The following is a 24118-nucleotide window of genomic DNA, read 5'->3' as shown; positions in this document are numbered from 1 at the left end:
AAAAAAAGACCGACGTGGATATTTCAGTTTTAATAAATCATTTGTTATAGTTTCCACATGAAATCTTACTATTATTACCAAATATACAATGATAAAGTGCAGGTAATTAAGAGCGACTAATATATCTTGTCTAAGTGATAAGTAATGTAAAACATGTTAATGGTCTACAACTGAAGGTGTAAATATCAAGGAGGGAAAGGAATTATTTAGGGTAGTACAAGGAAGTATAAATAGGAATAATGAGATGAAATTAGGAAAGAGAAAACATTTTGGTTAATGTCAAGAAAACTGTCCTGTCGGTGAGACCTATTATGTTGAGGAACAGTCTCCCAATGGCAGAGATAAAAGTTCAATGCTTGGCCGATTTAAAACTAGATAGTACAATGCATTAATAAAAGTCCTGTATGCAATAATCAGACACTGGCAAAGGCCAAATGGGTTTTCTCAGTCCCTAATTTCTATGATTGTATGGTGTTAAAGAGCACTCTGCTTCTGTCATTTACAGGAAGAAAAACAAGGTCTCAATCCTTAAATATTCCAAGGCATATTTCGAAAAGTAGGAATCCTTTTGGCCAAAATATTGAATTTTTTCCAATTTAAATTTGCATAATGATATTCTAATTATGTAAAATCTTTCCCTGCAGTTTAAATCAGATATCGTATTCACGTCCTACCCTAAACTATTATGTAATGTTGCTGTGTGGTGTTAACCAACTGTCGTCTTCAGAAAAAGCTGTATAACAGTGGTGGGAAGAGTGATTTCTATACGCAGTTAATAAACCAGTTCGTCTGAAGTGCTCTGGATTCTTCACTAAGATTAGTTCTCAAAATAGGTTGGCCTAGCTTTTAATTAGACATTCAGTTACAATAGAAACATGATCTCAGTCATATAATCAAAACCATAATACCATCGTATTAATTTATTGAATATACAAATTTATACCTGAATTATTATTTCATTAAGTTTGGCTCCTGATGCCAAACTTCCTTCAGCTTCATCTAGAAGAAAAGTAATTGTTGGGTTGGGGCAAATATTCTGTTTATCTTGGAGCTGCCTTTTCCCTTCTTCAGCCAAGAGAATGGAGAGGAATTGCAAACTGGCCATATATAAGCTGGGACATGTGGTAGACAGATGCACACAGTCACAAATTGTATCTAAAAGGTCAAATACATAACAGATTTTTTTTTTAAATTTCAGCATCAAGACATGGTTAAACATTTCAGAACTGGAACAGACTAATCCAAGCTATGTGCCTGGGTCATGGAACAGCACACCAGTGCTTGCAAGAGACATCCAATGAGCCCTAAGTATTTGCTCCTAAGTTTAAAAATATATTTTTGTATTCTAAATTTATGGAAAGTGTGAATGATTAAGTACACCCCCACCCCGATATAACGCTGTCCTTGGGAGCCAAAAAATCTTACCGCGTTATAGGTGAAACCGCATTATATCGAACTTGCTTTGATCTGCCGGAGTGCGCAGCCTCCCTCCCTCCCTCCCCCGGAGTGCTGCTTTACCGTGCTATATCCGAATTCGTGTTATATCGGGTCGCATTATATCGGGGTAGAGGTGTATTCCATGTTACATTTGAAATTAAAAGAACAAAACAACAAATGAGCACTGAAACTGTTTAGTCAACCTTCACTTGCTTGAATTTTTTAGCCTTCCCCTCACTTTAGACCAGAGCTTGCATTATACTAAAGACAGCAACAATCAGAAGCTTTTCATTAGAAGCTGACTCTGTTGGCAGAAGTGCAGTTAGGCCCTGGCTCAACAAGTTACTTAGCACATGCCTAACTAAAAGCATAGATTTCAATGGGACTACTTAGGTGACTGATTGTAGGCACATGCTAGATTACCTTGCTTAATCAGGGTCTTAATTATAATAATTAAATTATTATTTGTGTAATAGTTTAAACTATTATACAATAACAAGTGACTACATAATGACTCATGCAGCAAGAAAAGTTTGTGACCTTTAAAAATATTTTTCAGGCTTGTATGTTTTTGTTTGCTTTCTTATGTTTTACATAAACTATCAGTGTAAGAAAAAAAAACCCAAACAAAACAGTATGCTATGGCTCTGTTCAGCCTCTAATTAAAGCTGATTTACTTTATCCCAAAGTTCAGAACCAGAAACTGTTAAAGTCTATATAAAAAAAATTGGAAAGCTGTGTAATAGCTGAGAAATGACTTTACGGAACTATATAAGAAAAAGTTATAAAAACAAACAAGGGTAAAATTACACTCCATATCTTCTCAGTAAAAAGCAGACACATTTTGTTTATTGTTATGGACATGTCCTTTATAAGTATTTGATAGCATCTAATAAGAGGTCATCCTCATTATTAGCTGCAAGGCCTAAATCCATCTAAGAATAGGCATTACCAATTATTGCAGTCCAATGTTTTCCAAGAGCTGCTGTCACAGATGGAAGAGCGATTTGGCCACTTTTCCTTAACAGTATAGCCAGAAGGCTAAACAAGTCTGTCCATGTTTGGTGAACCGCAGATGTTAACTCAGTATCTGCAAACAGAACATAGGAAGTTCAAGCTACTGACACATAAACAGAAATCTGGATATCTAAGCCTGACCACAGAAACTTACCTTTAAAATAAGAAGTGATGAAAAAAAAAAAAACCCCACCAAACAAACATGCAACCCCCATCCCATACACAAATAATTCAGCCCCAAACCAATTTTAACTCAGTTTCTCTCCTTATTTCGTAATTATGCTTGAAGACTAGAGAGTAAATGGCTAGCAGATATAAACTTCTAAATATTAGCATGTAGCAAATGAAACATGTAACTCTACAGTTTAACATACAATGTCAGGAAAGATGGTACTGATTTTGCGGAGTAAGACATGCATCTGTCTGTCTAGACATGAGAAGTATCTACATATTACCCAAGCCATCCAGAGAGCGAAGGGAGAGGATCATTAAGGTATTTCCCAAAAGAGGTTTCATTAGTTCATCCTGGATCACAAGGTGAGTGTCTACCAATAAACATGACTGTAGAAGCTTGGACACTGAAGACAAGTACTGAAGTAGGAATAAAACCTGTTAAAATAGTAAAAAGGACACAAAAGCTGGATCCTTGCAACCTGATTTTACAGTATGTAAAGACCTACTTTAGGCAATACCACATAATGCACCTTTTTGGGAATCTATATCTGTCTATATATCTATATCTATAGTTAGCAGAATTTGATATTTTTTTTTAATTTGACTTTTTTTGTCCATTTTTATTTAAGATTTTTTTATTTTTAACTATTTTTATTTTTAAAGTTGTGGGGGATAGGGTTGGACTTAGGGTTAGGGCTGTACTGACAGCAGGGGGGTTCTCTCTATGGCCCCGGGGAGCAAGGTGCAGGGGAAGCTGCAGTCGTCCTGGACCTGCAGAACAGAGATGCCCAGCCACAAGAAGGATTAACTTGTGGCTGCGGAGGTGGTCATTCCACTGCCGAACAGTTCCTGCCAGGGGCGGCTCCTACACTCCTGGCTGGTGAGTGAGCGAGCTGGGCCATGACTAGGGAGCTGCAGAGGGCTCCCTGCACAGCCGTGGAGCTGGTGACACTGGATCCCTGCTGGCATAAGGTGCAGAGAAGGCTCGGGGTCCTGTCTGGGCATAGCAGAGTCGTCGTCGTCCCCGGCTGCAGAGAAGGCCACCCTGCTGCTGACTAGTTCCTAAAGCCCCCACAGCTGGGCTGAGCGGGTCTTTGTTCCGCTGGGCCAGGACTGCAACCTTCCCTGCACCATGTGTCTGCAGGAATTGGGTGTCATTGGCTTCCCTCACACATTCACCAGCCAGGAGTGGGGGAGCCACCCCCCATGCAGGAACTGTTCAGCAGTGGGGTAGCCTTCCCTGCCACCAGGGGCTCGTCTTCCTCCTTGAAGTCCTAGTCACGGGAGGGTCTCTGCTCTGCAAGGCCAGGACAACTGTAGTCTCCACTGCACCTTGATTCTGCAGGGATCAGGTGTCACCAGCCCCGCAGACATACAGGAATCCTCTGCAGCTCTGCTGTCACAGCCCTATCCCCTCATTCTTGTGACAATGGAGTTGCTGGTGACACTTGATCCCTGCTAGCACAAGGTGTGGGAAAGTCTGTAGTCCTGGTGGGGCAGAGCAGAGACCCCCGGCATGCCCAGCTAGTGAGTGAGAAAGCAGGTCTGTGTCAGCAGGACTCAGTTTCAGCAGTGGGGTGGCCTCCCCCACAGCTGGGGGCTCCTCCTCACAGCCCTCTGCTCTGTCCCATGAGGACCGCAGACTCTCCTCGCACCTCCACCCCTAATTTGTCACCAGCCCTGAGGCAGCACAAGGAGCCCTATACTGCTGCACTGTCACAGACCCAACTTGGTCCCATGACAGCAGGGCTGCAGAGGACTCCCAGCATGGACTCCCAGATACACCCAGAGTATAGATAGTCATTGATTTTTTTGTCGTTTATTTCATTGTCAGCTGAAACTGACGTTTCCTGAGAGTTATCAATTAAAATTTAATCCTGTCAAGCCTAAATATATATCAGTTAAAGAGATGGGGCAATTAAGGTGATGTTTCTGCCCCGTAAACATTTATTATACAAGATGATGGAAAATTCCCATTCTGCAGACACTGGTGTGAAATTCAAGGTATCACTGATAGAGAAGGAAATTTCTTAGGAGGAAGTTGTGGAGAAACCTAGAGGACTAAACGATATTCCTCGGAATAGTTGTGAAGCAAACAGAAAAATACAGCATGAGGACACTGATGAGAATATGAATATATCCTGATAATGGCCACTGTAACTGAAGATTTAAAAAATGCTAGTGATTTTTCCAAAGGAACTAAAGGAGGGTCAGTGAATTACATCTTTTTGAGTGTTTCCAGACTCTCTCAAAAGAGGCTCTCTTTGCAGTCTCTTTGGTAGTTTAAGTAAATTGTTTGATAAAAGAATATGGCAGCCCTTCGCACAGTTATATATACACATTAAGACTATGAAAGTTCTTTTTGATATAACTTAGATGTTGTGGAAGACCTTGGCTTCAATTTTTCACCCCGTACATCAATGGTCAGCCTCACAAAATATTTGAGGAGTGGATAATGACTTCTCAGTACATCCGCCTGCGAAACTTAAGGAATTAGGTTTTTTTATTTCTTTCTGACGTTTGCTGTGACAAGTTCTGCCCATGTTTTTTTCTATATAATATTATTTATTTTATGAAAGAAAAACCATTTTGCATTAGGGCCCCAATCCTGGAAACTCTTAAGTATGTGCATAACTATACATATGCAAGTTGTCCCACTAACAGTTCAACTCTTCATGTGTAAAGTTACACATCTGCTTTAATGTCTGCAAGATCTAGGGCCTCAACTGAAGTGGCCATGTTTGTTGTGGACAACTAGATGGAGAAATATGAGTGCAGCCAGATGCAAGGATTTGCATGCTAAACAGCTACTTAAAACAACACATATATGAGATAGTAACTGGTTGAAACTATTCAGTATAAAACATCATAATGCCCAGCCTGTCATGTGCTTTTGTATAACCAAAGAGTTCATTCTGAAGACATAAGGCTACATTTTTACAACAGAACATGTGGAGCAACAGTATCCTAGCAATTTGCTGATAGTCTTAGTTTTATTTAAACATTTCAGAACATTTTTTTTCATGGAAAAGTGGACACAGCAACAAATTATTTTATCTGGCTCCACTTACTTTAAGCTAATTGACACTTTTAAAATATAATGTCTTTGGCATAATGACTATTATGGTGTTTCAATATAATTATTGTGATTCCATTCCTATCACAATAGCAATGGCTGTATCATCACTATTAGAATACACTATGACTAAGATTCAGTTTTTGTCACGGGTATTTTTAGTAAAGGTCATGGACAGGTCACGGGCAATAAACAAAAATTCACAGAAGCCTGTGACCTGTTCCTAACTGTCACTAAACATATCCCTAAGTAGAGGAATAGGCAGGGATACCCACTGTCGCTGGGCCTCTCGGGTCCCACACTGCTATGGTGCATGGCACTCCGGAGTCCCCCTGCCCGTGGGGCAGGGCAGGTGCAGGAGGTCCACCAGCCCCCTGCCGCTTGCTGTCTACCAGCCCCGTGGCAGAAAATATCACGGAGGTCAATGGAAGTCATGGATTCCATGACGTCCGTGACCTAATTGTAGCCTTAATTATGACCTGGAGAGTTTCTAGTTTATCTCTACATATCACACTAGGTCAAAAATTAACATACAGAATTAGGGTAGTGTTTGGGAGGTTTTTAATCAAGTTTTAAAGAAAAAAATTTTTCTTGATGGTTTAGAATAGATTGTTAAAACTGTTTTATAGTTTGACAGTTTTATGTATAACTCTTTTAAAAACACAATGAATAGCCTACTGTGAATAGTGCATAGTATATTTTCCTCTCAAGTTTACATAATAATTTGATTGAATTATGATTTAATGTAATTTACGTGACAATTCAGAATAGCTTTGATACAGCTGTTCTAAGATATTGGGTATACAGTGTAAACAAACTGATATAGTTGTATATGTTTAATTAACTTCAGGATTTTTAAATTCATACAGTGCATTTCATAATCACATACAACTAACCTGAACTTTTGTATGTTCAATGTGACATGGATGAGGCAGAGGAGCTTTCAATTCCAACATACATCTTTCAACCAACCTAGCATTTACAAGACTAATGGAAAATATAGGATAAATAGTTTGTTAGAGTAATATATGTTTCAACTTTCATGCAAAACAAAAGAAACTTTATAAATATGCTTTAAAGATAACAGTACATATCATTAACTTAGAGTAAAATACATTACAGAGATGTGACAATTATCCCCAAATAGTTATATTACTTCAAACCCTAGTGCAGATGCACTTATACTGGTATAAAAGGTGTTTGTGTTTGTTTGTTTTTTAAAGCAAAATAGTTTTACCGGTGCAACCACTAATGTGGACGTTGTTATATCAGTAGGGAGGTGCCTGATTCTAGTATAGATTATTCCCCTTCCCGTACAGGAATAAGCTATACAGGCATAAACACCTTAATATTGGTGTAACTGCATCTACACTAGTAGGATTTTTACAGCTTTAATTCCATTAATATGTATTGTGTAGACAAGCCTCTAATAAAAGTCTTTGACATTCTAAAGAGTGTCCTGCACTAAGATACAACTGGCAGGAAGCTTCACTGTTTAAAAACAGTGTCAGATACTTCCTTCATGTGACCAAACATAGTTCTAGTGCTTCATATGTCACAGGTGGACCAACCACTTACAGTCTGAAAAACTAAACCTTTTTTGTAACATACTGTAACTACATTTGTTCTAAAAATATATATTAACTTTAACCTGAGTATCACTTTAATGTTGTTTAATATTAACAGTTTTTGCATTTAATTACTTTGAGTTCTTTAAAAAAAGAAACAAAAATAGGGAGGGTCTCAAACCTAAGCCCTCTCACAGCAGCCAAATATCACTTGGAGATATAGGAGAGGGAAAAAGGACAAGTCCCATGCTGTCAAACTCCACTTTCCCCTCCAAACCCAACTTTCCAATATACACAAACATACACTTTGTGCAATGAAAAAAAATCACAATGAAATATAATCACTTACAACTCTCAATGTCTGATGATCACATATTCAAAAATGGACAATAAATAAATACCCATCTGAACAAAGGTTAATCATTACCAGAGGGAAAGAGGAGATGCCTGCACTGACGAAAACCTGTACCAGAAAGACTCACTGAAAATAATGAGAATCATCTGTCTGGAAATAGGTACCTTTTCCGTAAGCATAAAATGAACACATGCGTCTGCTAGCTTTATTTAAAAAGTGTTAGTGAACATTTCAGAGTACCCGAGAGCCAATCAATATCTGTCACAAAGTTCTGGTTAGAAACATGGATATTGCTGATCCTATTCTAGTTCTCCTTTACTGCTGCACCTGTTTGTAGCTCAGCAGTTATTGATCTCTTACCTACTGAGAGGTGTTAGTAAGTGTGCTTGTCGAAGAGCAATTCCAGTGTCCTTTGGAACAACCACCAGCAGGTTGTCCAGCAGGCTGCATACAGCTGATAGGAGAGGAGGTGTGACTAGAGCACACTGATTAGAAAGAACACCTGACTGGGGAGAATCATGTGGAGATGCTGCTGTGGTTGTGTCACTCTGACCTAGAACACAGTGACCAAAACAAAAACACTCATCCAAAGACAAGACAGAGTAATTACATAATACAAAGAACTATATATTTTATTTGCTACCCAGTGTATCCAACTCCCCTATAGATTTTTAAACAGTAAAACAAGAGCTTCTTGGAACAAAACATATGAAGTTTCATATGGTTACACCTCAAACTATAAGAAGTTAAATATGGAAAGCTGCTTGGCAATTTGCGGAACAAGAAACCTAAATGAATAATCAGAAAAAAGACAAGCGGGAAAAAATTAAAATAATGAATGAAATATTTTTATGCAGTGTTTCCCTTAATTATTGTTTTTATTTAATCATTTGTGATAATAAAATATATCACAAATTATATAAATTAAGTAAGATGATGCCCAGATTCTATGACTGAGGAATCCAGAGAAGCATATTCATAATGCTTGCTAATTTGCCTGAAAATGTTAAAAATACAGTTTTTCATTGTAACATAACAATCACTTTAAAAAACAACCACTCTTCTACAGGGGGGCGAAGTACTTTTTTTTTTTAGATTGAGGACAGATTAGGAGAGATGGGGAAAGAGTGGGACAAAGAAATTCATAACAGAAGATCTTTATGCGAGACATTTATCTCTCTACTGAAAGCCTAGTGTTCTGGAAAGCTGACAAATTGACAGCAATGAAAACCGAAGTCCATCCAACACCTGTATCTCTAAAAAGATCTCTAAAGGCTTCCTTACATAGCTATGCCAGGAAAGTTCAGACTCTGTGCTCATATAACGCAGCCCCACTGCTGAGACCACCAGTAAGACCACCAATCAGTGCCACGTGTGGTGATTGTTTTTGCAATGCAGACATCTGTCCATTAGAAACTGACAGACCATGAATTTATTTCAGATAGGCTACAAAAAAGCCACCACATGCAACTTTTGGTTATTACCAACTTGTTAGTTCATAGAACCTTTTATTTCTAGACTACTGGGTCAAATGTGGGTCAGGTCGCCAAACCAACCAACTTCCAAAAAGATACTTTTTAAAATTAGCTATAACTTTAAGAAGTAGCTGATGTATTTAATTAATTATGTAATTCTCTCCCTTCTCACAAGGATAATGGATTTCTTACTTTCAATTCCACAGAAAACCTCATGCAATATTGCTAATCTCCCCTCAACCCAAAGCAACCAAAAAATATTTATGTCCATGGATACATTTAAAAATTAAACTGAAATCTGGTTTACCTTGAGCCATAAGCCGGTCAACTGGTGTTTCAGGGACAAAACAAGCTGATGCTAGCGGGATAGGGGCCTGCAGCTCATCAACACTCCCCATTGACGGTGAGGCAGAAAGGATCTAGGAAGCGATAAAAACAAAGCAATTGATTCACTCTTTGTTAGTATTATGGTGTTTATTGTCCAAAGATAGTTAATTTTTCAGGAGCAAAGTGTTTGGGAGGGGATGGGGTAGTGTGTGTTTGTTTTAATACTCAGTGTTAAAAAATTGGTTCCTGGCCTCGCCTGAAGCTCCACAGTGCCAGTGACACATGCCCAGTGGTCATGACAGATCATTAGTGCACTTCAGCCTTTTCCACAACTGTTTTCAACTATGCAAAACGGAATAAAACCTGCCACAACAGAATTATTTTTGTCATACCTTTTGATTTCATCTCTAGTGAATATAGTTAAATATTCAGATAAATGTGATAACCAGAGTAGCAGTAAGCAAATAGCTCCTCCCTTAGCAACTGCTGTAGACACACACCAGTTGGTTGTGAACATTACACTAGCTGTTTATATTAATACATGTGCATTCAATGGACAGGTTTTTTTAAAACACTTAAGCTCTGATCCTGGAAAGTATCATGTAGGTGCTTAACTTCAAGCATGTGAGCAGCCCCACTGAACTGAAAATGGGGCTACTCATGTCCTTAAACATGAGTGCCTGAGTAAGTCTTTTTAGGTTCAGGACCTAAGTCTTCTCTTTAAACACTTCATTGTAAAATGTCCTGTCACTGCAAACCCTAATGAAGGAGTACAGACCTACTGAGGCATATCAGTTTTCTTGACTGGTAGACGTTCAATATACTGGAAGCCTCCCAATCCCATTCTGTTTTTCTTCTGTAAGTCATGATTTTTTTCATCCCCCTTGGAAAAGAATCTGAATCACTGAAGCATTTAGATTTCAGCTTTTCATGCTGCCTGGCCACAGTATGATTGCCAGTGTTCATTTTAGCCCATGAAAGAATATGCCCAAATACATTTCTTAGTCTCTAATGTGCCACAAGTACTCCTAGTTCTTTTTTCTCCAGAAGCTGTGACCAGCTGGTACAAGGAGGGTCAGAAAATAGCTTATTCAAAACAGTATGATTTATTTAATCATAGGAACACTGCAAGCAGAGAGAAGGGTCAAAAATATCAAAAGCCTACATGCGTTGTCTTACCTAAACTTAGCCTTTCTTTTCCAGTTTAAATGTGTTCTGCTTAACCCAGGCACCACCCCAAGCATTGTGAAAGGGAGAGACAGGTTGTCCCCTACAAATGCTGCCTCTCAAACAGTCTTACCTCTTTCCTCACCCCCCCCCCCTTAGGTGTTGCTCAGGTCCCAGGATATCTTTTAGCTTTTGCCAAGTCCCTTTGTTTAGAAGCTCCTGCCTGAAGTTTTTTCCCACTCCCTTCAGGGCCACCTGCCTGCCTGCTGATGAGAACATGGCACGGGTCAACTTACAAAGGAACTAGCACCTGTACTGTGTGTCGAATACCAGGGATGGGAATTAACTACATCCATTGTCTGCTTTTCCTGCAGTCCTACAGAGCCCCATAGCACTGAGTTAACCATAGGGCTTCCTTATATCTGTCACCCTCTGAATATCAAACAAATGGGGATTCCCACAATGTTCATAAAAAATACAGATATTCTTCACACATTCTTCACAGATGGTTTGATGTTTCTTGGTGTCTCTTGAATTTAAAGAAGTAATGAATAAGCAATGTGGAGCAAGTATCCATTCTACATTCTCCAATGCCCACCAATCTGAAGTCAACTGGAACCAAGCATCTGAGCAGTGGGATAGCCTGCCCCTAGACTTATTTCTGGATGGAGACATTTGGTTACAACCACAGTGACTGTTTGGACTGGAAGGACGGGTTGGACTTGTTATCTGATCGGGGTTTCCTCTGGGTGTTCCATGTCCAGATTTTACCCCGGCACAAGAGGATTCCCTTCTCTTTCTCTGTAGATAAGAGCAAAAGGCCTCATCCAAAGCCCACCAAAATCAACTGAAAGGTACCCCACTGACTTCAATGGGCTTTGGATCTGTCTAAAAAGGAACCTCTGCCGTTGCCTAGGGTTTGTAGTCAGCCTAGGACTTTGCTGGAGTGAGAAGCTTTAGCTTGTCCAGGTCATCAGATACCACCTTATCAATACAAAGAACAGGAGTACTTGTGGCACCTTAGAGACTAACAAATTTATTAGAGCATAAGCTTTCGTGGACTACAGCCCACTTCTTCGGATGCATACTCTACATCTAACACGGCTGCTACTCTGACACCTTATCAATAGTTCTCAAACATGAGTCCACCAGACAGTTTTGAGGCACCAAGAATGTGCTTTAAAATAGCTATCTGCTAAAGCCAGATGTGACATCCAGCCACTGAATTAGCTACAATTCTTGCTACCAGTTTCAGGGAATCACAAATGCAGTGGCTACAGATATTTTCCATAATACAAGTTGAATTTATTATGATGATTGGGTCTTTTTAGCTTGTTGTACTGGGAAATTGTGGCTCTAGTGAAACATGTGGCTGCAAATAAAGCGATCAGAGATTCTGAAGAAGTTTCTACGAGTGGCTTCTATCTTTTTGTCTGCAGGAACTATACTCTTCGTGGGGTGTACAATTGCTATATTGGCTTTGGGGAGGGTGAAGGAAAAAGTTTCTATTATCCTATAGAATTTCAAAGCTTGCTGACAGAGCCTTTTCCCTTTGTTAGAAGTTTCCCATTCCTCCTTGAAAAAGGAATGAAGTTGAATGAAAACATTTCCTTATGCTTCTCAGCTTCATTGTTACCGTGATCCAAAGTGGAGCTTCCCTTCTTTTGGGGAGATGCTAGAGGTTGTGGAAATCGATGAGCATCAGGACAGCTTTTGGGCTTTATCCACTCTATTTTTTTTTTTGGTTGTCCTTTTGATTACCTTTTGAGCATATGGTAATCCTTTTGATTACCTTTTGAGTATATGGTAGTCCCCCCTGAGGACCAACTACTTTTTTTTGTCTGTTCTCTCCTTTTAGGTCATAACCCATGCTGGTGGAGGTGTCCTGAGCTTATTCACATCACACATGATGCTCCTCACTCTCCAATATATAACTGGAGACGAAGTGCAGGGGATCATCCTAACAGAACTCAGATCTTCCTTTTCCACAGATGGAGAGTCTAAATGGATGTCAGACTCCTTGTCAAGTGGTCTTAACTGACCACTTAAGAATCAGGGTCAGGAGTCTGTCGTTTATCCCTTTAGAGGTGGACCAGACCAGGTTGTTCAGGGGGAACTTTGGGCTCACTCATGAAGAAAAATCCTTGAATGAGCAGAGACCAGTTTGCTGAATCCCAAGCACTCAAGAGGATTGATGTCTCTGTGAAGTAGTTTCTGAGCAAGTGTTTGCTAATTTTGGGAGATCTGAGGGTCTGAGAGGGTCTCTTCTCAGTTGGGGTTCACCTCTTAGTCTTAGACTTGCTCAGCTTTGTTGGGAGGGACAGGGGGAGAAAGAAATAAAAGTAAAAGAAAGAAAGCCCCCTAAGAAGTGGATAATATGAAAGCCTTGCTTGCAACTTCCTCAAAACAACTTCAAAAGTTATGAAGCTAACAGGTAAGACAGGAGTGTTGAATCGCCATGGTTTGCATCACCAGAAGTAGCAAATCTGACACAGGGAGGTTTGGCAATCTCTGCAGGCCCATGGACAGGTCTGAACTGCCTTGGTACATGCAGAAAGAAAGGTGTAGCACAGCTGTCTTGTAATTCAGTAAAGGTCAGGATCCAGAAATAAAATAAACCCGAACTACTAAAAAAAATATCAGAAGATTGATTGACAAAAAAACCCCAGGCCCAAATACAAAGCAGCAGTCACAATGGTCAGCAAAGTGAAGAGATGCCCACTTATGGGCAACTCTGCACTGATTCAGCACTGCACTTTCACTCCGAAAATCTTTTAAATGATTGGCTAAAGCAATAATTCCGTTTCTTTTTAAAGAAACTCTCCAACAGTCATAGAAAAATCTTTAGTAAATAATAGGTTTCAGAGTAGCAGCCGTGTTAGTCTGTATCCGCAAAAAGAAGAACAGGAGTACTTGTGGCACCTTAGAGACTAACAAATTTATTAGAGCATAAGCTTTCGTGGACTACAGCCCACTTCTTCGGATGCATGGGCTGTAGTCCACGAAAGCTTATGCTCTAATAAATTTGTTAGTCTCTAAGGTGCCACAAGTACTCCTGTTCTTCTTTTAGTAAATAACGTTACATAAACCAGCAAAGGCGTAAGTGTGCCCAGGTGTTGAAAGAATGAGTTCATTACTACATACAGAATAAGCTTAGAGAAGGAATCTCAATTATGGTCATCCAAAACTTCAAGAAACTATTAGTAGCACAGCATATAGTACAGGTAAAACATGTACACTTTACAGTTTCCTTATCCCTTCTTTGTGTTGTCAAGCTGCCTGAATCTTACAGCCCAAGAAAAGGAAAACAAGGTCTTAGGTAAGTAAAAATCCATAATAATTTAAACTGGTTATAAAAATGTACCTAGTTAGCTTCTTGCACCAGTGAAGCCTTTGCTGGTAATGGCTTCACAGCATCACAGCAGGATAAAGCTTAAAAACAGAATTTTTCTGCTATCTAAACTGGACACATACAATACAACAACAACGTCATTTTCACAGTGTTCTGCTGTTCTAGGAAGGAAAGATCTTATCTCTGATGGTGATGAACTTAAGGTAAAAGACATTATATCCAGTAAAAGGATCTTTTTACCACTACCTATGTCCTCTCACCAGAAGTAATTTAACTTTCTTATGGCATAAAAACTAAAGATTTTGAAGATTGGAAAAGACAGGAAAGTAAGGGGTATTTGTGAGTTAGCTAATAAAATGGAAAGCATAAATGTAAACAAAAATTACAAAAGAAATTTGAGTTTTTGTCCTTCCTCTACCATTACTTACAAATTAAGTTCTTTTCTTTACCATGAGTATTAACCCTGCCCCCAAAACAATTGGAATTTCCCTAATAGACCTTGAATAATCAGTTCTAGTGAGAGCTCCATCCCAAGGTTTAAACACCTGACTGTATAACACTCTGATAGCCATGGATCCAGAGCATAAACACACATTTATAAAATAATGAGAAGGTTCCCTAGGAAAGGATGGTCACCACTGAAAGTTATGGCCACATTTCGGAGATGGCTTTAGTTTCTTCAATCCGTGCCACCTTCTGTAAAAGTTACTGCAAACTGGTCATGCTGACATGATAAGCACTCCTGGACCGGGACTGCGACGTCCTATCTCTTTGTACAACACTGAGCATGTTGGGGCCCCAGTACTGATTGAGGTCTTTGGACACCTAATACTATAATATAAAGCTAATAAAATACAAATAATATAACTGTCACTTGTGTTCAGCGAGACTATTAATTAGCGGGAAAGTTAAAAAGAAACGTCTTATTTAAGAGTACTTTCACCACATCTGACTACTATACTCTATCTGCTGAAAGGAAACACTTTCTAGGAGAAGTAGAAATTACATGTTTCCACTATCCATAAGATAGAAAACTAAAGATGCAGATATGGTATAAAATCAGCAATCCAGAGCGATCCTACAATATATGATCTTACAACAGGAGGCAGTGTGAACAAATAGATAGGTCAAAGGACTGGACTGGACCCTGGAGACCTGAATTTTATTCCAAGCTCTGCTACTGCCCTGCTGTGTGACCTTGAGCAAATTATTTCACCTCTCTGTGCCTCAGTTTCTCCATCTGTAAAATAGGGATAACTATACTTATCTCCTTTGTGAAGTACTTTGAGCTCTATGGATGAAAAATTGCTATATAAGAAATAGGTATTATATTAGTTTTCTCAGCAACAGTCAATTTCTATGATTAATTGGAGTGAAAGCTCTTATGATTTCTACATTAGAAGTAGGTCGAAAGCAGGAGAAGCCAAAAATAACAATAATAATTTAATAACACTCTTATTTAAGACCATTAGGAACCCATTTTTAATGAGGTCTTTGGCATAAGATAGCTTAATGAAAGTAGGAATTGTGTGGCACTCAAAACCATCATTATCCATTAAAAGAAAAAGAACACCATTATGTTTCAGTATGTCAAAAAATAACCCAACAGATCTAGAGATTAACTGAAAAGAGGCAGTAGTTGCCTCCATAAAGAATCTTGAAGTTCAACCAGTTGAGACAAAGAGCAGCTTCAGTTTACAGAGATTAGCACTCTGGCAAAGAATTTGGATTTTTTTTTTTTATTTCTATTACAATATCAAAGAGCAGTTCCTGCTGGAGATTTGGTTTACTAGCTGGCAACTCTGAGTTACTTAGGGTCAGTGAGACTTAATCTGCACTGTACATAAATGCTCCTGCAGTTTCTCACCAATTAAGCCATATAGGCTCTCTCTCAGGTTTGATGAGGAAAGCATGACATCTGTTGGGCTTGGAGTAATCTTCTCTTGGTACCTTTAATTAGATAAAGGTCAAATTTAAAGATACACATCTGGTTATGGCTGTCCAATGCTTTGATAGATGAAAGGAGATGCGACAAAGTTGGTCCGTCAGTGGTGCTTAGCAATGGTATGGGAAAAAAGCCCTATGTGCAAGCGGCAAACCTTCCCACAGTGGCTACAGGTCCACTCACCAGATGGCAGTTGAAGCATACTCTGCTTCCTGGCTCGCCTGTGGGCCTCAGCTTGGGTGCTCTGCAGTGGCTGCATCAGTCTTAACCTGGTTTCTCCAAACTGAACGATTCTAGGAAGTTTTTTCCACACTTGTCAGTGGGAATGCTGAATTTCTTGAGGCCTTACTTCACCTTGTCACTGTATCAGAGCTTTGGTCTTCCTCTGTGTTGTGGGCAGGTCTTAAGTTGGACATAGAGCACAGCCTTTGGCAGACAATCTTGAGGAATGTACTCCATGTGTCCCAACCAGCAAAGCCTGTGAAAGTCCAGCATAGTTTGCATAGATTTTAGGTTGGTTCTCTCAAGGATCTCGTTATTGGTGATCCGTTTGGTCCCAAGTAACTCCAAGGATTTTTCTAGAACCGTGGAAGTGGAAACTGCTCAATCTCTGCTCCTGCTTGGAGTATGTAACCCAACTTTCACAACCATAAAGGAGGATACTAAGGACACAAGCCTGATAGACACCTTTGTGTTCAGGGTTAGCAACCTGTTGTTCCAAATACGTGAGGTAAGTTTGCCAAAGGTAACAGAAACTTTGCTGATTCTAGCATCAAGTTCCCTATCCAGGTTAAGTGAGCTGGTAAGAATTGAGCTGAGATGGCAGAAGTGATCCATGTTGTCCTAAGCCTCATTATTGACATAGATTTTATATAGAATGTCGGTACTTCATGACATGACAACTGTTTTTTTTATACTGATTACCACGCCAAACTTGGTGCATGCATCAGAAAACTTGTTCATCATGACCTGCAGTTCATCGGGTGAATTACAGACGAATACAGTGTCATCTGCAAAAAGATGATCCCGAATAGTAAGTTGGGTGCCATGCCTTCTATGCTAGAATCATCTGATGTTAAACAAGCTACCTTACATCCTCAATTCAATTAGTATGCCAGATTGATCATTTCCAAAGGCATACTTAAGAAGAATAGAGAAGAAGATACCAAAGCCAGTGGGTGCTAAGACGCAGCCTTGCTTCGTACCAGTATCAATACTAAACTTGGATGATGTTTCATTTCCATACTGGATGATTACCTTCATTCCCTCTGGGAACTCCTTGAATAGGGAGAGTACCTTTTGCAGATAGCCAATTTTCAACAGGATCTTATTGATGTCATTCCTGCTAACCGTGTCAAAGGCCTTTTGTTGGTCATCAAATGCTAGATAGAGAGGTGCCTGTCCACAGCTTTTTTCTTGCAACAAGTGCAATGTGAAGGACATGTCAGTCATGGAGCATCCAGCTCTGAACTCACATTGGCTCTCAGGGTAGACTCTCTCAGCAAGGACTTGGAATCTTTTCAACAGGACTCTTCCAAGCTTGATGACCACTCTGAGCAAAGATTTCCCTTGATAGTTGTTGCAGGCTGCCCTATCCCCTTTATTTTTATATAGAGTAATTATCTTTACATCTTTCAGATCCTGGGGTATATGGCTTTCTTCCCAACAGGCGCGGAGAAGTACACAGATGTCACTCGCAAGCTCCTCACCCCTGCCTTTAGGGCTCTGGAGGTATCTGGTCATTGCCTGCTGCTTTCCTAGGCACAATCTCTTTGATAGTCTTCTCTAGATCTTCAAGAGTTAGTGTTTGGTCCATCATTGGAAGCTGGGGAATGGCAGCTAAGGCAGTATCACACATAATGGCATCCTTTGAATAGAGTGCTTTGTAATGCTCAATCCATCAGTCAAGTTGTTTTTGCCTGTCAGTCAATATGGTATCATCTTTCACTTTCAGGTTTGAGGTCTTTTTACAAGGTGGACCAAGTGCCTCTTTAATTCTGTTATCGGTACCACGAACGTCCCCTCTTTCAAAACAGACCTGAACCTTTTTGGACAGGTCTTACCAATACTTTTGGGCACATTTTTTTGGCGGCTGTCTGAAATGCAGCCTTGGCTGGAAGTTCTAGATAATAAGGTATCTATGTTCCTCATACAGCTAGTTTCACCTCAAGTGCTCAGGTTATAACAATACAGTGACCTCAAGGTACATACCATTAAAGGGTTTCTATTGCATTAATTTTTTATCATTTTAAGTTTAATGAATTACATTTTACTAAACTTAAAATGTTTGTGCAATATCTCAAAGCCTTCTGGGGAGTCATGACTAACATTTGGGAAACCCTGAGTAGACAAGACATATAAAACTTACACCAGGTAATATATGAACGTTGTACAATATTTTTTTCCTTTTCAGAGATCCTATGACTCCCTTCTTTGAGCCCTGAGGATCCATTTCAATTTTCTCTTGCTTTACATTTAATATCTTGACGGATAATGTATGCTTGTAGTCTTGTATTGCAGCTATCATTCTTCTAGCCAGAAAGAGATTTGCTAACGTTCTATGTCTTGCAAATATTGCTTGTAGAATTTTCATATATTTGAAAAACATTTTGGGGCCCAAAAGATGTTGTGACTTCGTACCTGCATACAATGATATTCTGACCCATTGTCATGATCTTGTGACATTATGCTGATGTATAACCATTAAGCATTAGTTTTGACAAAGTAAAAAGTAGCTAGGAACAACTTCATTTGGATTTACTCAATAGAACAAATTAGAACACAATTTTTAGGAAATTTCATCAGATTTAGAGGCTCTAGAATTGAAGTTTACATGCATATTTAACTGGGCAAATTAAGCCACTATTTTTGAAATTGCATACGTGACTAAATGCAGAGGTTTTACTCAATTTACTAAAACTAAACAAGTGTAAAGCTTGATGTTTGCGTAACTTAGTTTTTCAGTTTTTACAGTTTTAGCACTTACATTATATAATATTTTCAAGAAAACAGACATAAACAACATTAAATGTAATATGCATGCAATGCTACGGCATTTACCATAGTATCAGATGTTGACTGAGAACTTGGAGATTGGCTTTGACTGGATGGAACTCTCCAAAGATTAATAGAGTCATCAAAATCTGCAGAAAAAGGAAATAATAGAATAGTTAAAAAATTAGCTGTTTTAAGATTTTATTTTTATGGTCGAAAAGGTAGAGAAAGCATGGAAAGGAAGGTGGGTATAATCAACCAAGAAAATAAAGTTACTAAGCAAATGAAGGTTACTTACTTGTAACAGGAGTTCTTTGAGACAGGATCTGCATATTCCCACTTAGGGGATGTGCCAGCTGGGGGCAGCTCAGACAGTAGAACTTTTATTAGCAGTGGCCACAGAGGTGCACATGAGCTCCTCTTAACCCCTTCCCTTGGTGTATGCCAATATTCTAAGGGTGGAGCTCTAAAACTGGTCCTGGTGCTCCAACCACCTCAGTTCCCTCTATCACTTCTCCAAATCCCCAATATCCGGTAGGATTCCAGAAAAGAGAGGAAAGGTGGGCAGAGAATGAAAAGTGCCACATACTATGTCACCAACAATACACTGTATGGTACTACAGTAGGCTTTCCTTTGAGGTCTCCCATGAAAATAATTACCAAACCCAATTCTGCCTAGCTTTGTACAGCACAAGACTGTATGATTACATATACAAATACTAAAAATTCCAGCAGTAAAAATCCAGTAAGTGTTCAAGATAGGTTTTGGTTTGTTTTCTTCCCTTAGAAATAGATATTTTGCACCTTGGGTGAACTTCTTTCAAAACACTGTAGAGTGTAAGTAAGGAAAATACATCAAACACTAAGAAATTAATAGAATAGCTTAAGGAAATCTAGATAGGATAAGCCAAGAAGAACCTATTGTGAGAAATGAAAAAGAAATGTTGTGAGGAAGTGTAAGACAACAATGACCCTAAAATGATTGTAGACAGATTTTTCAAAACTATGTTTCCGATTGAAGAGCACCTTTCTGTGGTATAGAGCAGCCCTGAGTACATTAATTTAAGACACAAGTAAGGGTGTTGTCCTGCTGGAAATTAACTCAAGGAGTAGTAATTTCAAGGTGATGTACAATCATTTCACTGCTGAGATCCTATACATGAATTCTCTGAGTCTGTGCAATGCTGTAGTAAAAAAATTACTATATCAAACAAACAAAATGGTTTTGGACAACCTATATATGGAGTCATAGCTAACTCTCCTCTTCTGACTTGCATCAGTATGAGTTCAATCATTCACCCTCTGAGGACAAAGAGAATTTACTTCCATAGGTGCCAAATAATATCCTATATTCACCACACAACATTCCTTGCTATGTCATATATCAGAGTAAGTCTGAATAGAACCATTCTGTTAAGAGCCCCTGTGGAGGTTCCTTAAGACACACAAGTTGTGTCTTCTCAAGAGGCTATGAAGGCCGCTTCACTTTTAAGAACAGGCCACATATTCAATGCCTCCCTGAGCTTTCTCATTGCTATTGTACTGCAAAGTCACACCTCTTAAAAGTTAAATTAATTTAAGTATTTTCCCATCATCTTTACTTTTTGCAGGAAGATGGACTGGATAATCTAACAGGTATTTTCCATCTATAACTTCTATGAACACATATACAAAATACATAATTGTCTCTAGGATACTGGAGTAGATGAACTGAAATTTTAATTCTTACACCTTTAAGAGACCAACAATTCTAACTTTATAACACACACAACTTAATTCTTTAAGTATACATTCAATTTAAAAAGACAGTTGCAATGAATAAACACGTTCTGTAAAAACACCTACAGATGAATTCCAAGCTAGAAGAGCATTTGGCTTAAAAACATACCATTGAAGTTATAAATAATGTCACTTACCATTTATGCTATTTTTTTCTGCCATGAGGCTGTCTCCCACAGAACAATTCAAATCAAATGTGTATCGACCTAAGTAACAGTGATTCACCATCTTATTCAAATGTTCATAGAAGTGGCAATGATATAATAGAGCCTGAAGGGCAGGTTTTCCTATATGAGACAGACCAGACTCTTCATCATGTACACAAGGCCCCTGAGGAAACAAGGGTAATCAAAATGTATTTCTTTACAGGAATCTACATTACAAAACATACTTCCTGTGGGGGAAACAAAGCCCAAAACTTTACTATACAGTCTGTATGAAGAAAAGTCTCACCATATAAATTATATTTAACTAAAATAAGCAAACTTGTTCTGTATCATGGCAACATGTTCAGTCACACATTATATGGGTTTAAAGCATTCATCACAAATGAATGCAGTTTTAGGCCTTTTTTTTGGTAAATCACAAGTAGTCAATTTTTTAAAAAAACTGGTTGTTTGAAAATAACTTAACATTTAAACAACTAGACTTCTGGTGGCTAATTATAATATCAGAGTATGAATTTCAGTCTGTGCTTGCTCCTATATAGATCATCAAGAAAGCTTTACAATTTGCCTCTAGAAAGTTGTTATAATTTCTCATTTAATTCTATTCATGAATAGCAACTGACAGTTTATTTCAAAGGGGAAAAAGGAGCAGCTTTGAGCAAAGCTAAAGTTGCTAAAATAACTTAAGGAATCTTAGAAATCTTGGCTCAGAAGCCAATAGATGCTGCTGCTAAAGCATGTGCTGAGAGGGCATATATTACAATGCACATCATACTTTTTGCCCAGAAAGTTCCATACTTTTAACAACAATAAAAATAATATTAAGAGTTTGGGGGTGACGGCAGATCCACTAAAGGACATTGCACCTTCACAGCATACTAATATACTTAATTTCTTTGCCCCTAAACATAAGTATCCAGAACAAAATAAGGTGCCACAAGTCCTCCTGTTCTTCTTTTTGCAGAACAAATTAGATACTGTTTGAAGCTACAGAAACACTAAGATGTATCCATTCATTCCAATCCAATAAGAAATATAAACCTATTTAGAAAATAAAATATACTGAACAGTAAGAGAAAATCTGACACAGCTAAATAAATACAAGGATACAAGGAGGGATAGGGAATGATTTTAAAGACAAGAAGTTTCTAAAGCACTCATTTTTAATGAATTTAGAAACAAATATATCTGAAGACTTGGGTTACCCTTTTAGAGAAAGACTTAACAGGACGGTTTGCAATCTAAGACTATTATAATGACTTCTTAGATTAAAAATATTTTCCCAACATGATATGCAATGAACTTAACATTCATTCAGCTAGATTTCACTAGACCTAAATCGAACTGACTGTAAACAATAATTAAGAATTACTTGACAATGGAACTCACACTGAGTAATGTTCAAAGCACATTACAAGAAAAGCTTACCCTGAAAAGAAGTCCTAATAGCAGTTCACACTGATTTAAGAGAAACTAGTGTAAAAATTCCTTGAAAGAAAACAACTTGTCATTGGTGGTAGCTTTCTTTGGGATATGAAGGGCATGGAAGTTGATCCATAGCCCATTTAAGTCAATGGAAAGACTCCTGTCACCATCAATGGGCCTCAAATCAGGCCCTAATATATCAATTTCTGCAGAATTTAAGCTTAGCTGGAAGAAAAACAAGTGGGTAACAAACTAGAAGGACAAAGTGTACTCTGGGTTATAAAGTTATTCTGAGTGATAACACAGCAGTACCTTTTTTTCTTTTCAGTGTGCGTAATGTAGCATCTATCTCATAGAATTGGAACTGGAAGGGACCCTGAAAGGTCATCAAGTCCAGCCTCCTGCCTTCACTAGCAGGACCAAGTACTGATTTTGCCCCAGATCCCTAAGTGGTCCCCTCAAGGATTGAACTCACAACCCTGGGTTTAGTAGCTAATACTCAAACCACTGAGCTATCCCTCCCCCAATACATAACAGTGCAAATAATCAACATTTGCCTTTTGCACCAATTGATACACAATAAGACTGCAACAGTTACTTCAACAAATACGTCTGTGTTTTGTGTAAATCGTTAACAATGAGTTACAGGGTTGCACTCCATATGCACAGAGCTATCAGCACTATGCATTGATTATATCAACCACAACTTCTGCATAATCAGGGAATTTTACAGACAATAAATGTGATGACATTGAGTTCAAGTTTTGATATCCAGAGAGGTCTATGCCAGTTTAAAAATCCTGTGCCAAGCACTTCATGGCCACAGGGGTGTGCTAAAAAGCACTGAAGTCTTTCACCAATTATGTTCACAGCATGCTCTGACTTCAACAACCTTGAGATAACATACTGTGTTGTGATCCAATAACATCAAATTATATGGGTTGATTTTTACCGATGGCAAAAGTTTGCTATGCCATTTTAAAGACGTGGGAGACACAGAGCTTGCTGCTATCAAGAAAAATAAGTACACTAACTATGCAATAAACATTAACATCCAAAATCTGGGCTGCACTCTCTATTAACAACCTTTTAAATGTTTGCCTCAGGGATAAAAATCTTAATGCACTGCATGCCTATAACACTTTTCCTTACTATTCTCCATGGTTTTTTTGTCAGTTTTTCTTTTGAACTTTCTTGTGTTAGATGGTTTACAGATAAATCACCTTACACTTGACACCAAGGAGGGGAGGAAGTTATATTTTTTTCCAGTACAAAGTTTAATCCTGGTAGTAATTTTACATTTTAAATTGGTGACTTGATTCTCTACTGTATTAAATCAACCAGTTACCTTGAAATCTTGTTTGATAATATCTTTCAGCATGAATACTTAAGTGACAAATGACATTTCAGTTAAATTGCATTTCTTAATAAGAGTTACATTGACTCAAATCAGTACTAATAGCAGTTACAAACTTGTTACACCTCACTTGGAAGATTGTGATTTGATTCTTTCACACCTTATTTTTAAGCCTGTGAAAATTCTTTTATAAAGACAAAGCAACTTCGTGAAAATCTTTGTAACCAATATTAAAATGTTACAATGGCTACCTCTTGCAAATGTCTTTATATTATAATTCTCAACTAAGGGCTTGTCTATACTTGAAATGCTGCAGCTGTAGCTCTTCAGTGTAAATACTACCTATGCCAATGGGAGGGGTGCTTCCCTTGGCATAGGTAATCCACCTCCTCGAGAGGAGGTAACTAGGTAGACAGAAGACCTCTTCCATCAAGCTAGATCTGCCTACACTGGGGGTTAGATCAGCTTAATTATGTTGCTCAGGAATGTAGATTTTTTCACAA

The 24118-nt window shown here is 38.6% G+C and overlaps 1 protein-coding gene across 8 annotated transcripts in view; it reads right to left on the bottom strand.

Moving 5' to 3' along the window:
- RTTN (rotatin) overlaps positions 1-24118 on the bottom strand; it is a 179007-nt gene that overhangs the window by 53940 nt on the left and 100949 nt on the right. For all 8 annotated transcript variants that reach the window (XM_065585178.1, XM_008164415.4, XM_024102084.3 and 5 more), the window contains 8 exons: positions 20804-20996; positions 18954-19036; positions 9410-9521; positions 7988-8180; positions 6601-6691; positions 2910-3063; positions 2390-2527; positions 944-1155 (listed from right to left, as the gene is read on the bottom strand). In XM_065585178.1, coding sequence (XP_065441250.1) covers positions 944-1155; positions 2390-2527; positions 2910-3063; positions 6601-6691; positions 7988-8180; positions 9410-9521; positions 18954-19036; positions 20804-20996 — 1176 coding nt within the window. The remainder of the gene's footprint in view (positions 1-943; positions 1156-2389; positions 2528-2909; positions 3064-6600; positions 6692-7987; positions 8181-9409; positions 9522-18953; positions 19037-20803; positions 20997-24118) is intronic.

The sequence above is a fragment of the Chrysemys picta genome, chromosome 2, assembly GCF_011386835.1.
Source record: "Chrysemys picta bellii isolate R12L10 chromosome 2, ASM1138683v2, whole genome shotgun sequence".
NCBI classification, from domain to species: domain Eukaryota; kingdom Metazoa; phylum Chordata; order Testudines; family Emydidae; genus Chrysemys; species Chrysemys picta.
The sequence above is the reverse complement of the archived record's forward strand: the minus strand, read 5'-3'. Positions and strand labels throughout refer to the sequence as shown.